The sequence below is a fragment of the Procambarus clarkii genome, chromosome 15 (assembly GCF_040958095.1).
Source record: "Procambarus clarkii isolate CNS0578487 chromosome 15, FALCON_Pclarkii_2.0, whole genome shotgun sequence".
NCBI classification, from domain to species: domain Eukaryota; kingdom Metazoa; phylum Arthropoda; class Malacostraca; order Decapoda; family Cambaridae; genus Procambarus; species Procambarus clarkii.
The window spans coordinates 24,195,087-24,211,348 of NC_091164.1; the positions used below are offsets into that span (position 1 = coordinate 24,195,087).

General features: G+C 49.5%; 1 protein-coding gene across 1 annotated transcript in view; it reads left to right on the forward strand.

Moving 5' to 3' along the window:
• Window positions 1-10,881: 10,881 nt before the first annotated feature.
• LOC123759206 (putative uncharacterized protein ENSP00000383309) overlaps window positions 10,882-16,262 on the forward strand; it is a 48,364-nt gene continuing 42,983 nt past the window's right edge. The window contains exon 1 of the mRNA XM_069325099.1: window positions 10,882-11,024. Coding sequence (XP_069181200.1) covers window positions 10,882-11,024 — 143 coding nt within the window. The remainder of the gene's footprint in view (window positions 11,025-16,262) is intronic.

The following is a 16,262-nucleotide window of genomic DNA, read 5'->3' on the forward strand; positions in this document are numbered from 1 at the left end:
AACTGTTTAACACGGATGGTACGCGAACAAAGGGACACATGTAACTGAGTACCCAAATGAGCCACAGGGACGTTAGAAAGAACTTTTTCAGTGTCAGAGTAGTTAACAGATAGTATGCATTAGGAAAGGATGTGGTGGAGGCTGATTCCATACAGTTTCAAGTGCAGATATTTTAGAACCCAATAGGCTCAGGAATCTGTACACCAGTTGATAGACGGTTGAGAGGCGGGACCAAAGAGCCAGAGCTCAACCCCCGCAAGCACAACTAGTTGAGTATAGTCCTGGTCTCAGGCCTCCATAACTCCCGCTACCACAAAGGTACGTTAAGTAGTCAACTTCGTCGGCTGTTCTTTAGTCACCACATAATTGGTGTTGAGACTAAGCTGCGCACTATCACTCATGCAGGGAACATTTCCCCACACCACACCATTAATCTCTTCTGTTCCTCTCATTGGTCAAAGGTCTCAGCATAATGTTAGGTATTTACATTCCTCTAAGTGCCTCAGGCAAGTAATATGCACGTGAAGAGTTGAAGGTATGATGCCCAATGGTAATATATATATATATATATATATATATACATATATATATATATATATATATATATATATATATATATATATATATATATATATATGTATATATGCAAACAAGCCTGAATGGTCCCCAGGACTATAGTTTTATATAGTATAGTGAGTTTTCAGTCGTCATATATATATATATATATATATATATATATATATATATATATATATATATATATATATACATTTTATGATAAACATACGTTCACATAAGGAAAGTATAATGAACAAAAGGTTTAAATGTGTCAACACTTCCCTGTAATATCGTCACACGGGAGCCCCCACCCAGGCACTCGTCTTAAGTGTACATGACTGTAACTTGTTAAGGCATAGTTGGAGTATGTTCATCGTCGCATGGTAGATATATACTTCAACAAATCCACAAGGGCCGTAACGAGGGTTCGAATCTACGTTCGAGAGGATCCCAGACGCTGCCTTAATCGACTGACCTACGACATGGTAAAAAGAATTGCAACCAGAAGTTCTACTGACCTTACTTGGATCCTGCAGCCTCTCCGAGACACAAACCAGGGTTTTGCACTATTCTCCCATGCACTCGAGCTCTATCAATAAGCTTTATAACCTCTTCGCCCTTACTTCATTACACACAGAAATCATAATAGCGTGATGCATCAATGAGTGCATGAGGGAATGCACCCTGGTGACTGGTAAAACCCAGCAGAAATAACATGATGTTTAACAGCGATAAATTCCAGGTACTCAGATATGGTAAAAATGATAACCTTAAACATACTACAGGGTACAAAACGCAATCAAATCTGCCCATAGTAGGAAAGCAACATGTAAAGGATTTGGGAATAATGATGTCTGACAACGTAAATTTTAGGGAGCATAACCAAGCAAATATTGCGTCAGCCAGAAGAATGATAGGATGGATCATGGGGACTTTCAAATCCAGGGATCCCATCACGATGGTTGTACTCTTCAAGTCACTTGTGTTGTCCCGTCTTGAGTACTGCTCATTACTCATTTTCCCCTTCAGAGCAGGAGAGATTGCTGAAATAGAGGGAACACAGAGAACATATACGGCACGCATAGACGAGATAAAGCACCTAAATTATTGGGATCGTCTCAAAGCCCTCCAAATGTACTCACCAGAAAGGAGACGATAGAGATACCAAATAATATACACATGGACAATACTGGAGGGCCAAATCCCAACACAACACAGTAAAATAACAACGTACTGGAGTGAACGGTATGGAAGAAAATGCAGAATTGAACCAGTGAAGAGCAGAGGTGCCATAGGCACAATCAGAGAACACTGTATAAACATCAGATGTCCACGTTTGTTCAACGTCCTCCTAGCAAGCATAAGAAATATTGCCGAAACAAAAAACTAGTTTGTCTCCTCTAAGGAGTGCCGGACCAACCGGGCTGTGGTGGGTATGTGGGCCTGCGGGCCGCTCCAAGCAACAGCCTGGTTGACCAAACTCTCACAAGTCAAGCCTGGCCTCGGGCCGGGCTTGGGGAGTAGAAAAACTCCCAGAACCCCATCAACCAGGTACCCTGGTGACTGGTAGAACCACACTAACTGTTTAAAAGAATGAAGTCATCTGACCCGTTATCTTGAGGTTATTTTGAGATGATTTCGGGGCTTTTAGTGTCCCCGTGGCCCGGTCCTCGACCAGGCCTCCACCCCCAGGAAGCAGCCCGTGACAGCTGACTAACACCCAGGTACCTATTTTACTGCTAGGTAACCCGAAACCCAATTCCCGACAGCTTTCACAAACCCTTTTAGGCACAGATATTTAATCGTAACCCCGCTCATGTTGGGGGTCACATGAGTAACCCCTTCTCATGCTGGGGTCACATGAGTAACCCCTCTCATGTTGGGGGTCACATGAGTAACCCCTCTCATGTTGGGGGTCACATGAGTAACCCCTCTCACGCTGGGGTCACATGAGTAACCCCTCTCATGTTGGGGTCACGTGAGTAACCCCTCTCATGTTGGGGGTTACGTGAGTAACCCCTCTCATGTTGGGGTCAACATGAGTAACCCCTCTCATGTTGGGGTCACATGAGTAGCCCCCTCTCATGCTGGGGTCACATGAGTAACCCCCTCTCATGCTGGGGTCACATGAGTAACCCCCTCTCATGCTGGGGTCACATGAGTAACCCCCTCTCATGCTGGGGTCACGTGAGTAACCCCCCTCTCATGCTGGGGTCACGTGAGTAACCCCTCTCATGTTGGGGTCACATGAGTAACCCCTCTCATGTTGGGGTCACGTGAGTAACCCCTCTCATGTTGGGGTCCCATGAGTAACCCCTCTCATGTTGGGGTCACGTGAGTAACCCCTCTCATGTTGGGGTCACATGAGTAATCCCTTTCATGTTGGGGGTTACATGAGTAACCCCTCTCATGTTGGGGGTCACATGAGTAACCCCTCTCATGTTGGGGGTCACATGAGTAACCCCTCTCATGTTGGGGGTCACATGAGTAACCCCCTCTCATGTTGGGGTCACATGAGTAACCCCCTCTCATGCTGGGGTCACATGAGTAACCCCCTCTCATGCTGGGGTCACATGAGTAACCCCCTCTCATGCTGGGGTCACGTGAGTAACCCCCTCTCATGCTGGGGTCACGTGAGTAACCCCCCTCTCATGTTGGGGTCACATGAGTAACCCCTCTCATGTTGGGGTCACGTGAGTAACCCCTCTCATGTTGGGGTCACATGAGTAACCCCTTTCATGTTGGGGTCACGTGAGTAACCCCTGTCATGTTGGGGGTTACGTGAGTAACCGCTCTCATGTTGGGGTCACGTGAGTAACCCCTCTCATGTTGGGGGTTACGTGAGTAACCCCTCTCATGTTGGGGTCAACATGAGTAACCCCTCTCATGTTGGGGGTTACGTGAGTAACCCCCTCTCATGTTGGGGTCACATGAGTAACCCCCTCTCATGCTGGGGTCAGGTGAGTAACCCCTCTCATGCTGGGGTCAGGTGAGTAACCCCTCTCATGTTGGGGTCACATGAGTAACCCCTCTCATGCTGGGGTCAGGTGAGTAACCCCTCTCATGCTGGGGTCAGGTGAGTAACCCCTCTCATGCTGGGGTCAGGTGAGTAACCCCTCTCATGTTGGGGTCACATGAGTAACCCCTCTCATGCTGGGGTCAGGTGAGTAACCCCTCTCATGCTGGGGTCAGGTGAGTAACCCCTCTCATGCTGGGGTCAGGTGAGTAACCCCCTCTCATGCTGGGGTCAGGTGAGTAACCCCTCTCATGCTGGGGTCAGGTGAGTAACCCCTCTCATGCTGGGGTCAGGTGAGTAACCCCCTCTCATGCTGGGGTCAGGTGAGTAACCCCTCTCATGCTGGGGTCAGGTGAGTAACCCCCTCATGCTGGGGTCAGGTGAGTAACCCCTCTCATGTTGGGGTCACATGAGTAACCCCTCTCATGCTGGGGTCAGGTGAGTAACCCCTCTCATGTTGGGGTCACATGAGTAACCCCTCTCATGTTGGGGTCAGGTGAGTAACCCCCTCTCATGCTGGGGTCAGGTGAGTAACCCCTCTCATGCTGGGGTCAGGTGAGTAACCCCTCTCATGCTGGGGTCAGGTGAGTAACAGCTGTGCTGTGAAGCAAGAATGGTTACCAAGCTAATATTGGGTAATATTAAGAAACTAATAATACTTCAATATGGGTAAAGTACAGGACACGCCAAGGTGCACGAACACCCTGCCTGCCTGGGTTCGAATCCATCAGGGGTGAGAAGTTTTGTGATGCATATTGGCTTGGGGACCAAAGGACTCAAGAGGCCCCAGCATGAGAGGTGATGTGATGAAGTGTCTGTGCCTAAAATTGTCACCGAGAACAGTCAGTCTTTTATCAGTCTCTTGAACAATTAGTCTTTTGAACCAGTCAATCCTTTGAACAGTTAGTCTTTTGAGCTGTCGGGCTTTTGAACAGTCTGTCTTTTGAGCTGTCAGTCTTTTGAACAGTCAGTCTCCTTAACAGTCAGTCTTTTGAGCTGTCAGTCTTTTGAACAGTCAGTCTCCTTAACAGTCAGTCTTTTGAGCTGTCAGTCTTTTGAACAGTCAGTCTCCTTAAGTCAGTCTTTTGAACCGTCAATCTCTTGAAAAGTCAGAAGCCATATTACACTAAATAAGATTAATTATAGATTAAGTATAAAAGATTAATTATATAATTTTAGGCGAGGACTTTTTCACATAAGAAATAAAAAATTTAATCTTTGTGAAGAACTGAAGTGAAGTGAAGAATTAAACATTCTTCACTAACATTCAAATAAAAATATAATTATAGTTTGTAGCACTTTGATCATTTAACTGTGAAAACTGTGGAGCACAGCTATCACATTGTATCGATGGCTGAGACATTGTACACGTTGCTGACACATTGTACTCATTGATGATACATTGTACACGTTGCTGACACATTGTACTCATTGATGATACATTGTACACGTTGCTGACACATTGTACTCATTGATGATACATTGTACACGTTGCTGACACATTGTACTCATTGATGATACATTGTACACTTTGCTGACACAGTGTACACATCACTGACACTTTGTACACATCCCCGAGAAACACTGACCGCAGATGTACACACGTACATCATCTGTACGGCTCATCATCTGTGTTAAGGGAGCCGGTCGGCCGAGCAGACAGCACGCGGGACTTGTGATCCTGTGGTCCTGGGTTCGATCCCAGGCGCCGGCGAGAAACAATGGGCAGAGTTTCTTTCACCCTATACCCCTGTTCCCTAGCAGTAAAATAGGTACCTGGGTGTTAGTCAGCTGTCACGGGCTGCTTCCTGGGGGTGGAGGCCTGGTCGAGGACCGGGCCGCGGGGACACTAAAAGCCCCGAAATCATCTCAAGATAACCTCAAGATAACGTGACATCGACGCGGGACACTAAAAAATATTCGGAAAAACAGCGGATATCTCGGCCAGGTCTCCGGCCTCCGTCACTCAAACTTCAGTTGAATTCGAGGAACATTTTTCCCTGTCAGGACTAGAAGCTGATTTATCAGTAAAAGTTGACGGCTCTCTAACATGCCTATATGTTACCTTCCCTCCTCCTTCTCCTTCCCAGTACTTCCATCTCCTCTCTCCTTCTACGTAACTTTAAGCATACTCTTAATCCTCCTCCATCACTTCTGCCACTTTATCCCCTTATTTAGCGTGGTTTAGCCTCCCTGTGTACGTCTCAACTCTCAGGGAGGCTGGAACTGAGCCAGTAACTTGGGACAACTTTGGTCGACTCCACCCAATGTCTTGAGTCGCTTCCTGGAGCTGATGTACTGGTCCAGCCTCCAGTGTTCCTCCAGTCTCCCCTCCCCCAGCCTCCAGTGTTCCACCAGTCTCCCCTCACCCAGCCTCCAGTGTTCCACCAGTCTCCCCTCACCCAGCCTCCAGTGTTCCACCAGTCTCCCCTCACCCAGCCACGAGTGTTCCACTAGTCTCCCGTCACCCAGCCTCCAGTGTTAAACCAGTCTCCCCTCACCCAGCCTCCAGTGTTCCACCAGTCTCCCCTCACCCAGCCACGAGTGTTCCACCAGTCTCCCGTCACCCAGCCTCCAGTGTTCCACCAGTCTCCCCTCACCCAGCCTCCAGTGTTCCACCAGTCTCCCCTCACCCAGCCTCCAGTGTTCCACCAGTCTCCCTTCACCCAGCCTCCAGTGTTCCACCAGTCTCCCCTCACCCAGCCTCCAGTGTTCCTCCAGTCTCCCCTCACCCAGCCTCCAGTGTTCCACCAGTCTCCCCTCACCCAGCCTCCAGTGTTCCACCAGTCTCCCCTCACCCAGCCTCCAGTGTTCCACCAGTCTCCCCTCACCCAGCCTCCAGTGTTCCACCAGTCTCCCCTCACCCAGCCTCCAGTGTTCCACCAGTCTCCCTTCACCCAGCCTCCAGTGTTCCACCAGTCTCCCCTCACCCAGCCTCCAGTGTTCCACCAGTCTCCCCTCACCCAGCCACGAGTGTTCCACCAGTCTCCCGTCACCCAGCCTCCAGTGTTAAACCAGTCTCCCCCTCACCCAGCCTCCAGTGTTCCACCAGTCTCCCCTCACCCAGCCACGAGTGTTCCACCAGTCTCCCGTCACCCAGCCTCCAGTGTTCCACCAGTCTCCCCTCACCCAGCCTCCAGTGTTCCACCAGTCTCCCCTCACCCAGCCTCCAGTGTTCCACCAGTCTCCCCTCACCCAGCCTCCAGTGTTCCTCCAGTCTCCCCTCACCCAGCCTCCAGTGTTCCACCAGTCTCCCCTCACCCAGCCTCCAGTGTTCCACCAGTCTCCCCTCACCCAGCCTCCAGTGTTCCACCAGTCTCCCCTCACCCAGCCACCAGTGTTCCACCAGTCTCCCCTCACCCAGCCTCCAGTGTTCCACCAGTCTCCCCTCACCCAGCCACCAGTGTTCCACCAGTCTCCCGTCACCCAGCCTCCAGTGTTCCACCAGTCTCCCCTCACCCAGCCTCCAATGTTCGTCCAGTCTCCCCTCACCCAGCCTCTAGTGTTCCACCAGTCTCCCCTCACCCAGCCTCCAGTGTTCCACCAATCTCCCCTCACCCAGCCTCCAGTGTTCCACCAGTCTCCCCTCACCCAGCCTCCAGTGTTCCACCAGTCTCCCCTCACCCAGCCACCAGTGTTCCACCAGTCTCCCGTCACCCAGCCTCCAGTGTTCCACCAGTCTCCCCTCACCCAGCCTCCAGTGTTCCACCAGTCTCCCGTCACCCAGCCTCCAGTGTTCCACCAGTCTCCCCTCACCCAGCCCTCCAGTGTTCCACCAGTCTCCCCTCACCCAGCCTCCAGTGTTCCACCAGTCTCCCGTCACCCAGCCTCCAGTGTTCCACCAGTCTCCCCTCACCCAGCCTCCAGTGTTCCACCAGTCTCCCCTCACCCAGCCTCCAGTGTTCCACCAGTCTCCCCTCACCCAGCCTCCAGTGTTCCACCAGACTCCCCTCACCCAGCCTCCAGTGTTCCACCAGTCTCCCCTCACCCAGCCTCCAGTGTTCCACCAGTCTCCCCTCACCCAGCCTCCAGTGTTCCACCAGTTTCCCCTCACCCAGCCTCCAGTGTTCCACCTGTCTCCCCTCACCCAGCCTCCAGTGTTCCATTAGTCTCCCCTCACCCAGCCTCCAGTGTTCCACCAGTCTCCCCTCACCCAGCCACCAGTGTTCCACCAGTCTCCCCTCACCCAGCCACGAGTGTTCTACCAGTCTCCCCTCACCCAGCCTCCAGTGTTCCACCAGTCTCCCCTCACCCAGCCACGAGTGTTCCACCAGTCTCCCCTCACCCAGCCACCAGTGTTCCACCAGTCTCCCCTCACCCAGCCTCCAGTGTTCCACCAGTCTCCCCTCACCCAGCCCTCCAGTGTCCTCAGTAGTTGTGTGGTGGTAATATGATTCAAAAACTCTACATATTGTGCCAACTCTACATATTGTACCAACTCTACATACTGTACCAACTCTACATATTGTACCAACTCTACATATTGTACCAACTCTACATATTGTACCAACTCTACATACTGTACCAACTCTACATATTGTAACAACTCTACATATTGTGCCAACACTATATATTGTACCAACTCTACATATTGTACCAACTCTACATATTGTACCAACTCTACATATTGTACCAACTCTACATATTGTACCAACTCTACATATTGTACCACGTCCCCAGCTCACCTTACTGACAAACGGGTGCAGTTCTGCGTCAAAATATCGGTCGTATTTCGCGGCTGTTACAGTCGCTTCGGCGGCGATGGCCCTGTAAAGTCAGCGGGAACCGAACCGGTTCTCGTATCAGAATTGAAATAGCATGTGATGTCGCCGTGATTCTGAGCAAGATGGTGCAGCACCATTATGCATTCACCTGGGCTCTAGGAGACTCGAACCCTGGTCCCCAAGCATGTGAGGTCGAAGCTCTATCAACTGAACTATTGGGTGGTCATAATAAGGAAATTATTCCTCTCTTGGGGAGGACTCTTGTGTCCTGCGCGCCTCACCCACCATCTGCCAGCCTCACCCACCATCTGCCAGCCTCACCCACCATCTGCCAGCCTCACCCACCATCTGCCAGCCTCACCTACCATCTGCCAGCCTCACCCACCATCTGCCAGCCTCACCCACCATCTGCCAGCCTCACCCACCATCTGCCAGCCTCACCCACCATCTGCTAACCTCACCCACCATCTGCCAGCCTCACCCACCATCTGCCAGCCTCACCCACCATCTGCCAGCCTCATCCACCATCTGCCAGCCTCACCCACCATCTGCCAGCCTCACCCACCATCTGCCAGCCTCACCCACCATCTGCCAGCCTCACCCACCATCTGCCAGCCTCACCCACCATCTGCCAGCCTCACCCACCATCTGCCAGCCTCACCCACCATCTGCCAGCCTCACCCACCATCTGCCAGCCTCACCCACCATCTGCCAGCCTCACCCACCATCTGCTAACCTCACCCACCATCTGCCAGCCTCACCCACCATCTGCCAGCCTCACCCACCATCTGCCAGCCTCACCCACCATCTGCCAGCCTCACCCACCATCGGCCAGCCTCACCCACCATCAGCCAGCCTCACCCACCATCTGCCAGCCTCACCCACCATCTGCCAGCCTCACCCACCATCTGCCAGCCTCACCCACCATCTGCCAGCCTCACCCACCATCTGCCAGCCTCACCCACCATCTGCCAGTCTCACCCACCATCTGCCAGCCTCACCCACCATCTGCCAGCTTCACCCACCATCTGCCAGTCTCACCCACCATCTGCCAACCTCACCCACCATCTGCCAGCCTCACCCACCATCTGTCAGCCTCACCCACCATCTGCCAGCCTCACCCACCATCTGCCAGCCTCACCCACCATCTGCCAACCTCACCCAGCATGTGCCAGCCTCACCCACCATCTGCCAGCCTCACCCACCATCTGCCAGCCTCACCCACCATCTGCCAGCCTCATCCACCATCTGCCAGCCTCACCCACCATCTGCCAGCCTCACCCACCATCTGCCAGCCTCACCCACCATCTGCCAGTCTCACCCACCATCTGCCAGCCTCACCCACCATCTGCCAGCCTCACCCACCATCTGCCAGCCTCACCCACCATCTGCCAGCCTCACCCACCATCTGCCAGCCTCACCCACCATCTGCCAGTCTCACCCACCATCTGCCAGCCTCACCCACCATCTGCCAGCCTCACCCACCATCTGCCAGCCTCACCCACCATCTGCCAGCCTCACCCACCATCTGCCAGCCTCACCCACCATCTGCCAGCCTCACCCACCATCTGCCAGCCTCACCCACCATCTGCCAGCCTCACCCACCATCTGCTAGCCTCACCCACCATCTGCCAGCCTCACCCACCATCTGCTAGCCTCACCCACCATCTGCCAGCCTCACCCACCATCTGCAAGTCTCAGTCACTATCTGCCAGCCTCACCCACCATCTGCCAGCCTCACCCACCATCTGCCAGCCTCACCCACCATCTGCCAGCCTCACCCACCATCTGCCAGCCTCACCCACCATCTGCCAGCCTCACCCACCATCTGCCAGCCTCACCCACCATCTGCCAGCCTCACCCACCATCTGCCAGCCTCACCCACCATCTGCCAGCCTCACCCACCATCTGCCAGCCTCACCCACCATCTGCCAGCCTCACCCACCATCTGCCAGCCTCACCCACCATCTGCCAGCCTCACCCACCATCTGCCAGCCTCACCCACCATCTGCCAGCCTCACCCACCATCTGCCAGTCTCAGTCACTATCTGCCAGCCTGTAAACTACGACTCACATTCACTAAATACAATAATTTTTGGGTTAAAAGGGGAATTCGTCCAACTGGGAGTGACTGTGGCTCAGTCTTCGGCTGTGTGTGAGAGCGAACACTTCGCCAGCACAGGTACATGAGTGCACTCTGGCTCTGAGGCACGTACGGTTCATCAAGGACCAAGACGTCATAAGAGACTCACCAGGGACAGCTTCTGTCAACTTATGTTGACAGAATGCCATGTCTGTTGACAGTTGTTCTTTCTGTTGACAGAATGTCTTCTCTGTTGACAGAATATCATCTATGTTAACAGAATGTCATCTCTGTTGACAGTTGTCATCTGTGCAAACTATGCCCTGCGCTGTTGAAACGGAATTGGTTGTCATCATCCTTGCACTCGAACGAGTACATGAATCCAAACTCGACACGTTAATTGCATGAGGCTCCTTGTCATTGTTGACTGCCCTCACCTCCCGAAGGTATAACTGTGACGTGCTTGTGTCTGAAGCTAGACACATATAATGAAGTAATAAATGATACAGTCAGAGTTTGTCTCCTGTGAATTAGCCAAAACATTGGCTCGTGAAGAAGGAATTGATTACCCTCTCCCAGTGCCATTGAGGAGCCTCAAGACAGCAATAATCCAGGAACGGCAGCAAAATCTTCCCGACTTGAGGTAAAGTGAAATTCACATCATTTACCCCCATGTCTCACCTTGTGTTGTGCAGGAAGGCCCGCACGTCTGTGGGTGTCTCACCTTGTGTTGTGCAGGAAGGCCCGCACGTCTGTGGGTGTCTCACCTTGTGTTGTGCAGGAAGGCCCGCACGTCTGTGGGTGTCTCACCTTGTGTTGTGCAGGAAGGCCCGCACGTCTGTGGGTGTCTCACCTTGTGTTGTCCAGGAAGGCCCGCACGTCTGTGGGTGTCTCACCTTGTGTTGTCCAGGAAGACCAGCACGTCTATGCGTCATCCCGTAAGGTCAGCAGACGTCTAGATGTTACCACTGCTAGGCTTAGTCTACGAGTACCTCTGACAGTTTACACTACCTGCTGATGCACACTTGTTTTAATGTAAACCATGAACAGAACTCTTCACAGGCTTTGCATCTTTATATAATCGAAAACGAAAAAATAAGGGAATTCAGAGAAAACTCTAACCAATCTGTCCTTATTCAAAGAACGTCGCTTTTCACTCGTATGCGTTACATAACGCCAAACATTGCCGTACTAGAAAATAGAAGCAGCTCGCGAAAATGACGTACTATCCCGTTTTCTGTTTTGGCTCCTCTAGTAGATTAGGAGAGACCACTTTAAATTGACAGTTTTCTTGACATTGGCAAACCTTAGGAGGACGGACTGCTCCATTAGTGGTGTTCACAGTGATGTTCTTCCAGAAATCTTAGCCGGGTGTTTGTTTTTCCCAGGTAATGCAAGCTGGTGTCTGTGTTGCTGCCGGCCAGGGAGCGGCTGTGTGGGATCAGTAACTGAGTCTCTGCCCAACCGCACAACTAAACTGTCTCGAGTTGAGCCTTGTTGGTAACTTCTTGATCAACGTGTGATTTATAATGACTATTGATATATGTATATGTTTTGTGTATGTGTATGTATTTATGTATACTAGGGTTGAGGGGGGGGGGTGCCTGGAATTGTTCAGGTTTGTCTCTAATCTGTCCATCTATCTATCCCTTCATCTATTTATTTATGCATACATTAATCCATCCTAGCTTTCCATCTATTTCTCCATCTCTCTATCCAACTATCTATCCATCCACATATCCTAATGTTTATCCATCTCTCCATATGTCTGTCCATCTATCCAACAATGCACCTATTTACCCCATTTATCTATTCATTTATTCATCCTTCTATCCATCCATATATGCAGCTTGTTATCTATCTATATTTATCCGTATATCCATCCATCTATCTCTCTTTCAATCTCCCCCATATATCCACTCATCTATATATCTATCCCTCCATTTATCTATCAGTCTGTCAATCCATCAATCTATCCTCCTATCCATCCATCTATATGTAAACTCTGTCAAACCTGTCAGCTCTATAAACTTTAGTGAAGTATATTAACCAATCAATAAAATCAAATTGTATAATTGATTCATATATTGTATTATATTTATAACTGGGAAAGTTTGAATAAAAAATACAGTACATTGATTACATAAGAGAGTCACAGTTACAACACAACAAGTACACATTGTCAATAATACAGTTAGAAACTTAATTGGTAACGACTTATACAGTTCATTACAACACTGACTGGACTAAACAGGTGTATAGCAATCTAAATCAGAAATTACATTTTAGGCATAAAGTGAGTGACATTTAGCTAACCATTGGGGATATGATAATTTGCAAAGACAACTTTTATATCAAAACTGCTATACCCAGCCACAGCAACCTTCCCCACCCCCCTTGTCCTCCCCACCATTTCCCCCTCCCCCGTCCCCTCATCCTCCACACCATACCCAACTCCACTGTCCCCTTGTCCTCCTCATCATTCTCCATTCCCCCGTCCCCTCTTCCTCCCCACCATTACCCCACCCCCCGTCCCCTCGTCCTCCCACCATTCCCCACTCCCATCCCCTAGTCCTCCCCACCATTCCCCTCTCCCTCGTCCGATGCGTTCTCAAATGATCTGATGTTCCCATCACTGAAAAAAAGTAGAACAAAATAATTAAGAATTAGAATATTGAATTAATTAGTAGAATTAAAAAAAAGAAATGAAAAACAATGAAAAAAATAAACTACACTCACGAAATGAACGGTATGGTAAACAATACAGCTCAATTCCAATGCAGTGTCACGAAAAATAATTAAATCAAAATGAAAATAAATTCGAAATCTATGAAAATTCCATTTGTCAATGCAATCGGAAACAACGAAATGGAATCGTAACATATTTAGAATACAGTGTGTTGCTATTACGTGCATCAGAGAGCACTGTTTTTCAAAATAAACATGTTTTTGGCTGTCACAGGTGTGACATCTATATAGTAGGTATATAAAAACACCCGCATATTCGAGTGGAATGTTGTGTCTAAATTTCAAAGCAATCGGTAAAGAGGTTTCGAAGATTTCCCTCACATGAAAAACACATGAAAAAACACAGTTTTAAAAAAGTATGTTTTTTTCCCATCACAGACGTGACATCTATATAGTATGTATATAAAAACGCGCTCGGATGCAAACGGAACGTTGTGGCAAAATTTCAAAGCAATCGATGAAGAACTTTCGGAGATTAGCGGGTTTGAACAAACGAACATTTACATTTTTACTTATATACAAGAGTAAGATGATGAGACAATTAAAAGTAGAACAAATATAAACTAATCATACCAAATATATACCATGGTTATCTTGAGGTGATTTCGGGGTTTAGCGTCCCCGCGGCCCGGACCTCTAGGTATCCTTTTTGTTACACACCCCAGGAAGCAACCCGTAGCAGCTGTCTAACTACCAGGCACCTATTTACTGCTAGGCGAACAGAAGCATCAGGGTGAAAGAAACTCCGCCCATATGTTTCGCCTTTAGCAGGGGTCGAACCCGGAACCTAAGGACTACGAATCCCGAGCGCTCTCCACTCAGCTGTCAGGCCCCTGACTATGGTATTTATTTCCGTAATGTGAGCATTCTACACCACCAGAGTCTGGGACTATCCTTGCCCAAAACCTCTCCTAACACACACCTCATAAAATCGTTTAACTTTAATTGAATTCTAAATGCCTGCCAATAATCCGCCTCTCTGTGACACTTGTTCTTTAATAATTACAAATATCCAGCTGTCGATGTTCCAGATTTGTATGTTGGCAAGTTGTTTTGTTCTGTCCAGTAGACTCGCTACCCCGTCATCTATATAAATAAAAAGGGAAATGTTCATTTGTTCAAAATTTGCTCCGAAAGTTCTTCACCGATTGCTTTGAAATTTTCACACAATGTTCCATTCGCATCCGAGCAGGTTTTTATATACATACTATATATATTTTACGTCTGTGACGGATTTTTTTTTTTTTATACTGTGTTTTTCGTGTGAGGGAAATCTTTGAAACCTCTGTACCTATTGCTTTGAAATTTGTTGCATTCGAATAGGCGCGTGTTTTCTATAAACCAACTTTATACATGCCTCACCAGTAAGAGGAAAAAACATGTCTTTTTTAAACAGCGCCATCTGTTGGACGTATGAGCAACACACACTGTAATCTCCGAAAGTTCTTCACCGATTGCTTTGAAATTTTGACACAACTTTCTATTTGAATAAGCGCGTGCTTTTATATACCTACTATATAGATGCCACACCTTTGACAGGTAAAAACACGTTTGTTTTTATTTAAACAGTGCCATCTGTTGCACGCAATAGCAACACACGCTATACTTAATATGTTAAAATTCCTTTTCAGTGTTTCTGATTGCATTGATGAATAGAATTTTCATAGATATCAATTTATTTTCATTTTTATTTCATTATTTTGTGGGACATTGCGTTGGAATTGAGCTGGGTTATTTATCATGCCATTCATTTCGTGAGTATAGTTTATCTTTAATTTTTTTTAAAGTTTTTCTTATATTTGAGTGCTGGGAACATCAGATCATTTGGTGTTCCCAAATTTCTGATTGGAACAACAGATCATTTGGGAATGCATCGCATGATGGAGGGGAAATGGTGGGGAGGACGAGGTGACGGGAGAGGGAGATGGTGGGGATTACAAGGAGATGTGGAGGGGGAAAATGGTGGTAAAGACGAGAGAACGGGGGACTGGGGAATGGGTGGGAGGACGGGGGGACAGTGGAGTGAGGGATGGAGGAGAGGACTGGGCAACGCACATGCGCTGCTCAATATACATATCTGTTACAGCCGAGTCATTGATAAGTTATTAACAACTGGCAGTAATAATCGCTCTAAAGGGAAAGATGGCAAACAACACTAAAGCGAACCATCACCAAGTGTACTTATTAACAATATATACACATGTGTACTACACATAACACACCAGGAGTCACTTGCACACACGACACTATGAACCTTCTGTAGTCTTCCCTCCCGGCGAGTCCACTTCTCTCTTCTCTCGTCCACCACTCTTGCTTGCCTCCCTGAGTCTGTCTTCTGTGGTCCTCACGCCGACGAGTTCACCTTTCACAGTACATCACGGACCAGTCCTCCACTGTATTGTTACGGTGCCACAACACTACTTGTATCCTCCGGCAACACACTGGCAGGGGTCTCCAGCAACACTGGCAGGGGGTCTCCAGCAACACACTGGCAGGGGTCTCCAGCAACACTGGCTGGGGTCTCCGGCAACACACTGGCAGGGGTCTCCAGCAACACACTGGCAGGGGTCTCCAGCAACACACTGGCAGGGGTCTCCAGCAACACACTGGCAGGGGTCTCCAGCAACACACTGGCAGGGGTCTCCAGCAACACTGGCTGGGGTCTCCGGCAACACACTGGCAGGGGTCTCCAGCAACACACTGGCAGGGGTCGCCAGCAACACACTGGCAGGGGTCTCCAGCAACACACTGGCAGAGGTCTCCAGCAACACACTGGCAGGGGTCTCCAGCAACACACTGGTAGGGGGTCTCCAGCAACACACTGGCAGGGGTCTCCAGCAACACACTGGCAGGGGTCTCCAGCAACACACTGGCAGGGGTCGCCAGCAACACACTGGCAGGGGTCTCCAGCAACACACTGGCAGAGGTCTCCAGCAACACACTGGCAGGGGTCTCCAGCAACACACTGGTAGGGGGTCTCCAGCAACACACTGGCAGGGGTCTCCAGCAACACACTGGCAGGGGTCTCCAGCAACACACTGGCAGGGGTCTCCAGCAACACACTGGCAGGGGTCTCCAGCAACACACTGGCTGGGGTCGCCAGCAACACACTGGCAGAGGTCTCCAGCAACAC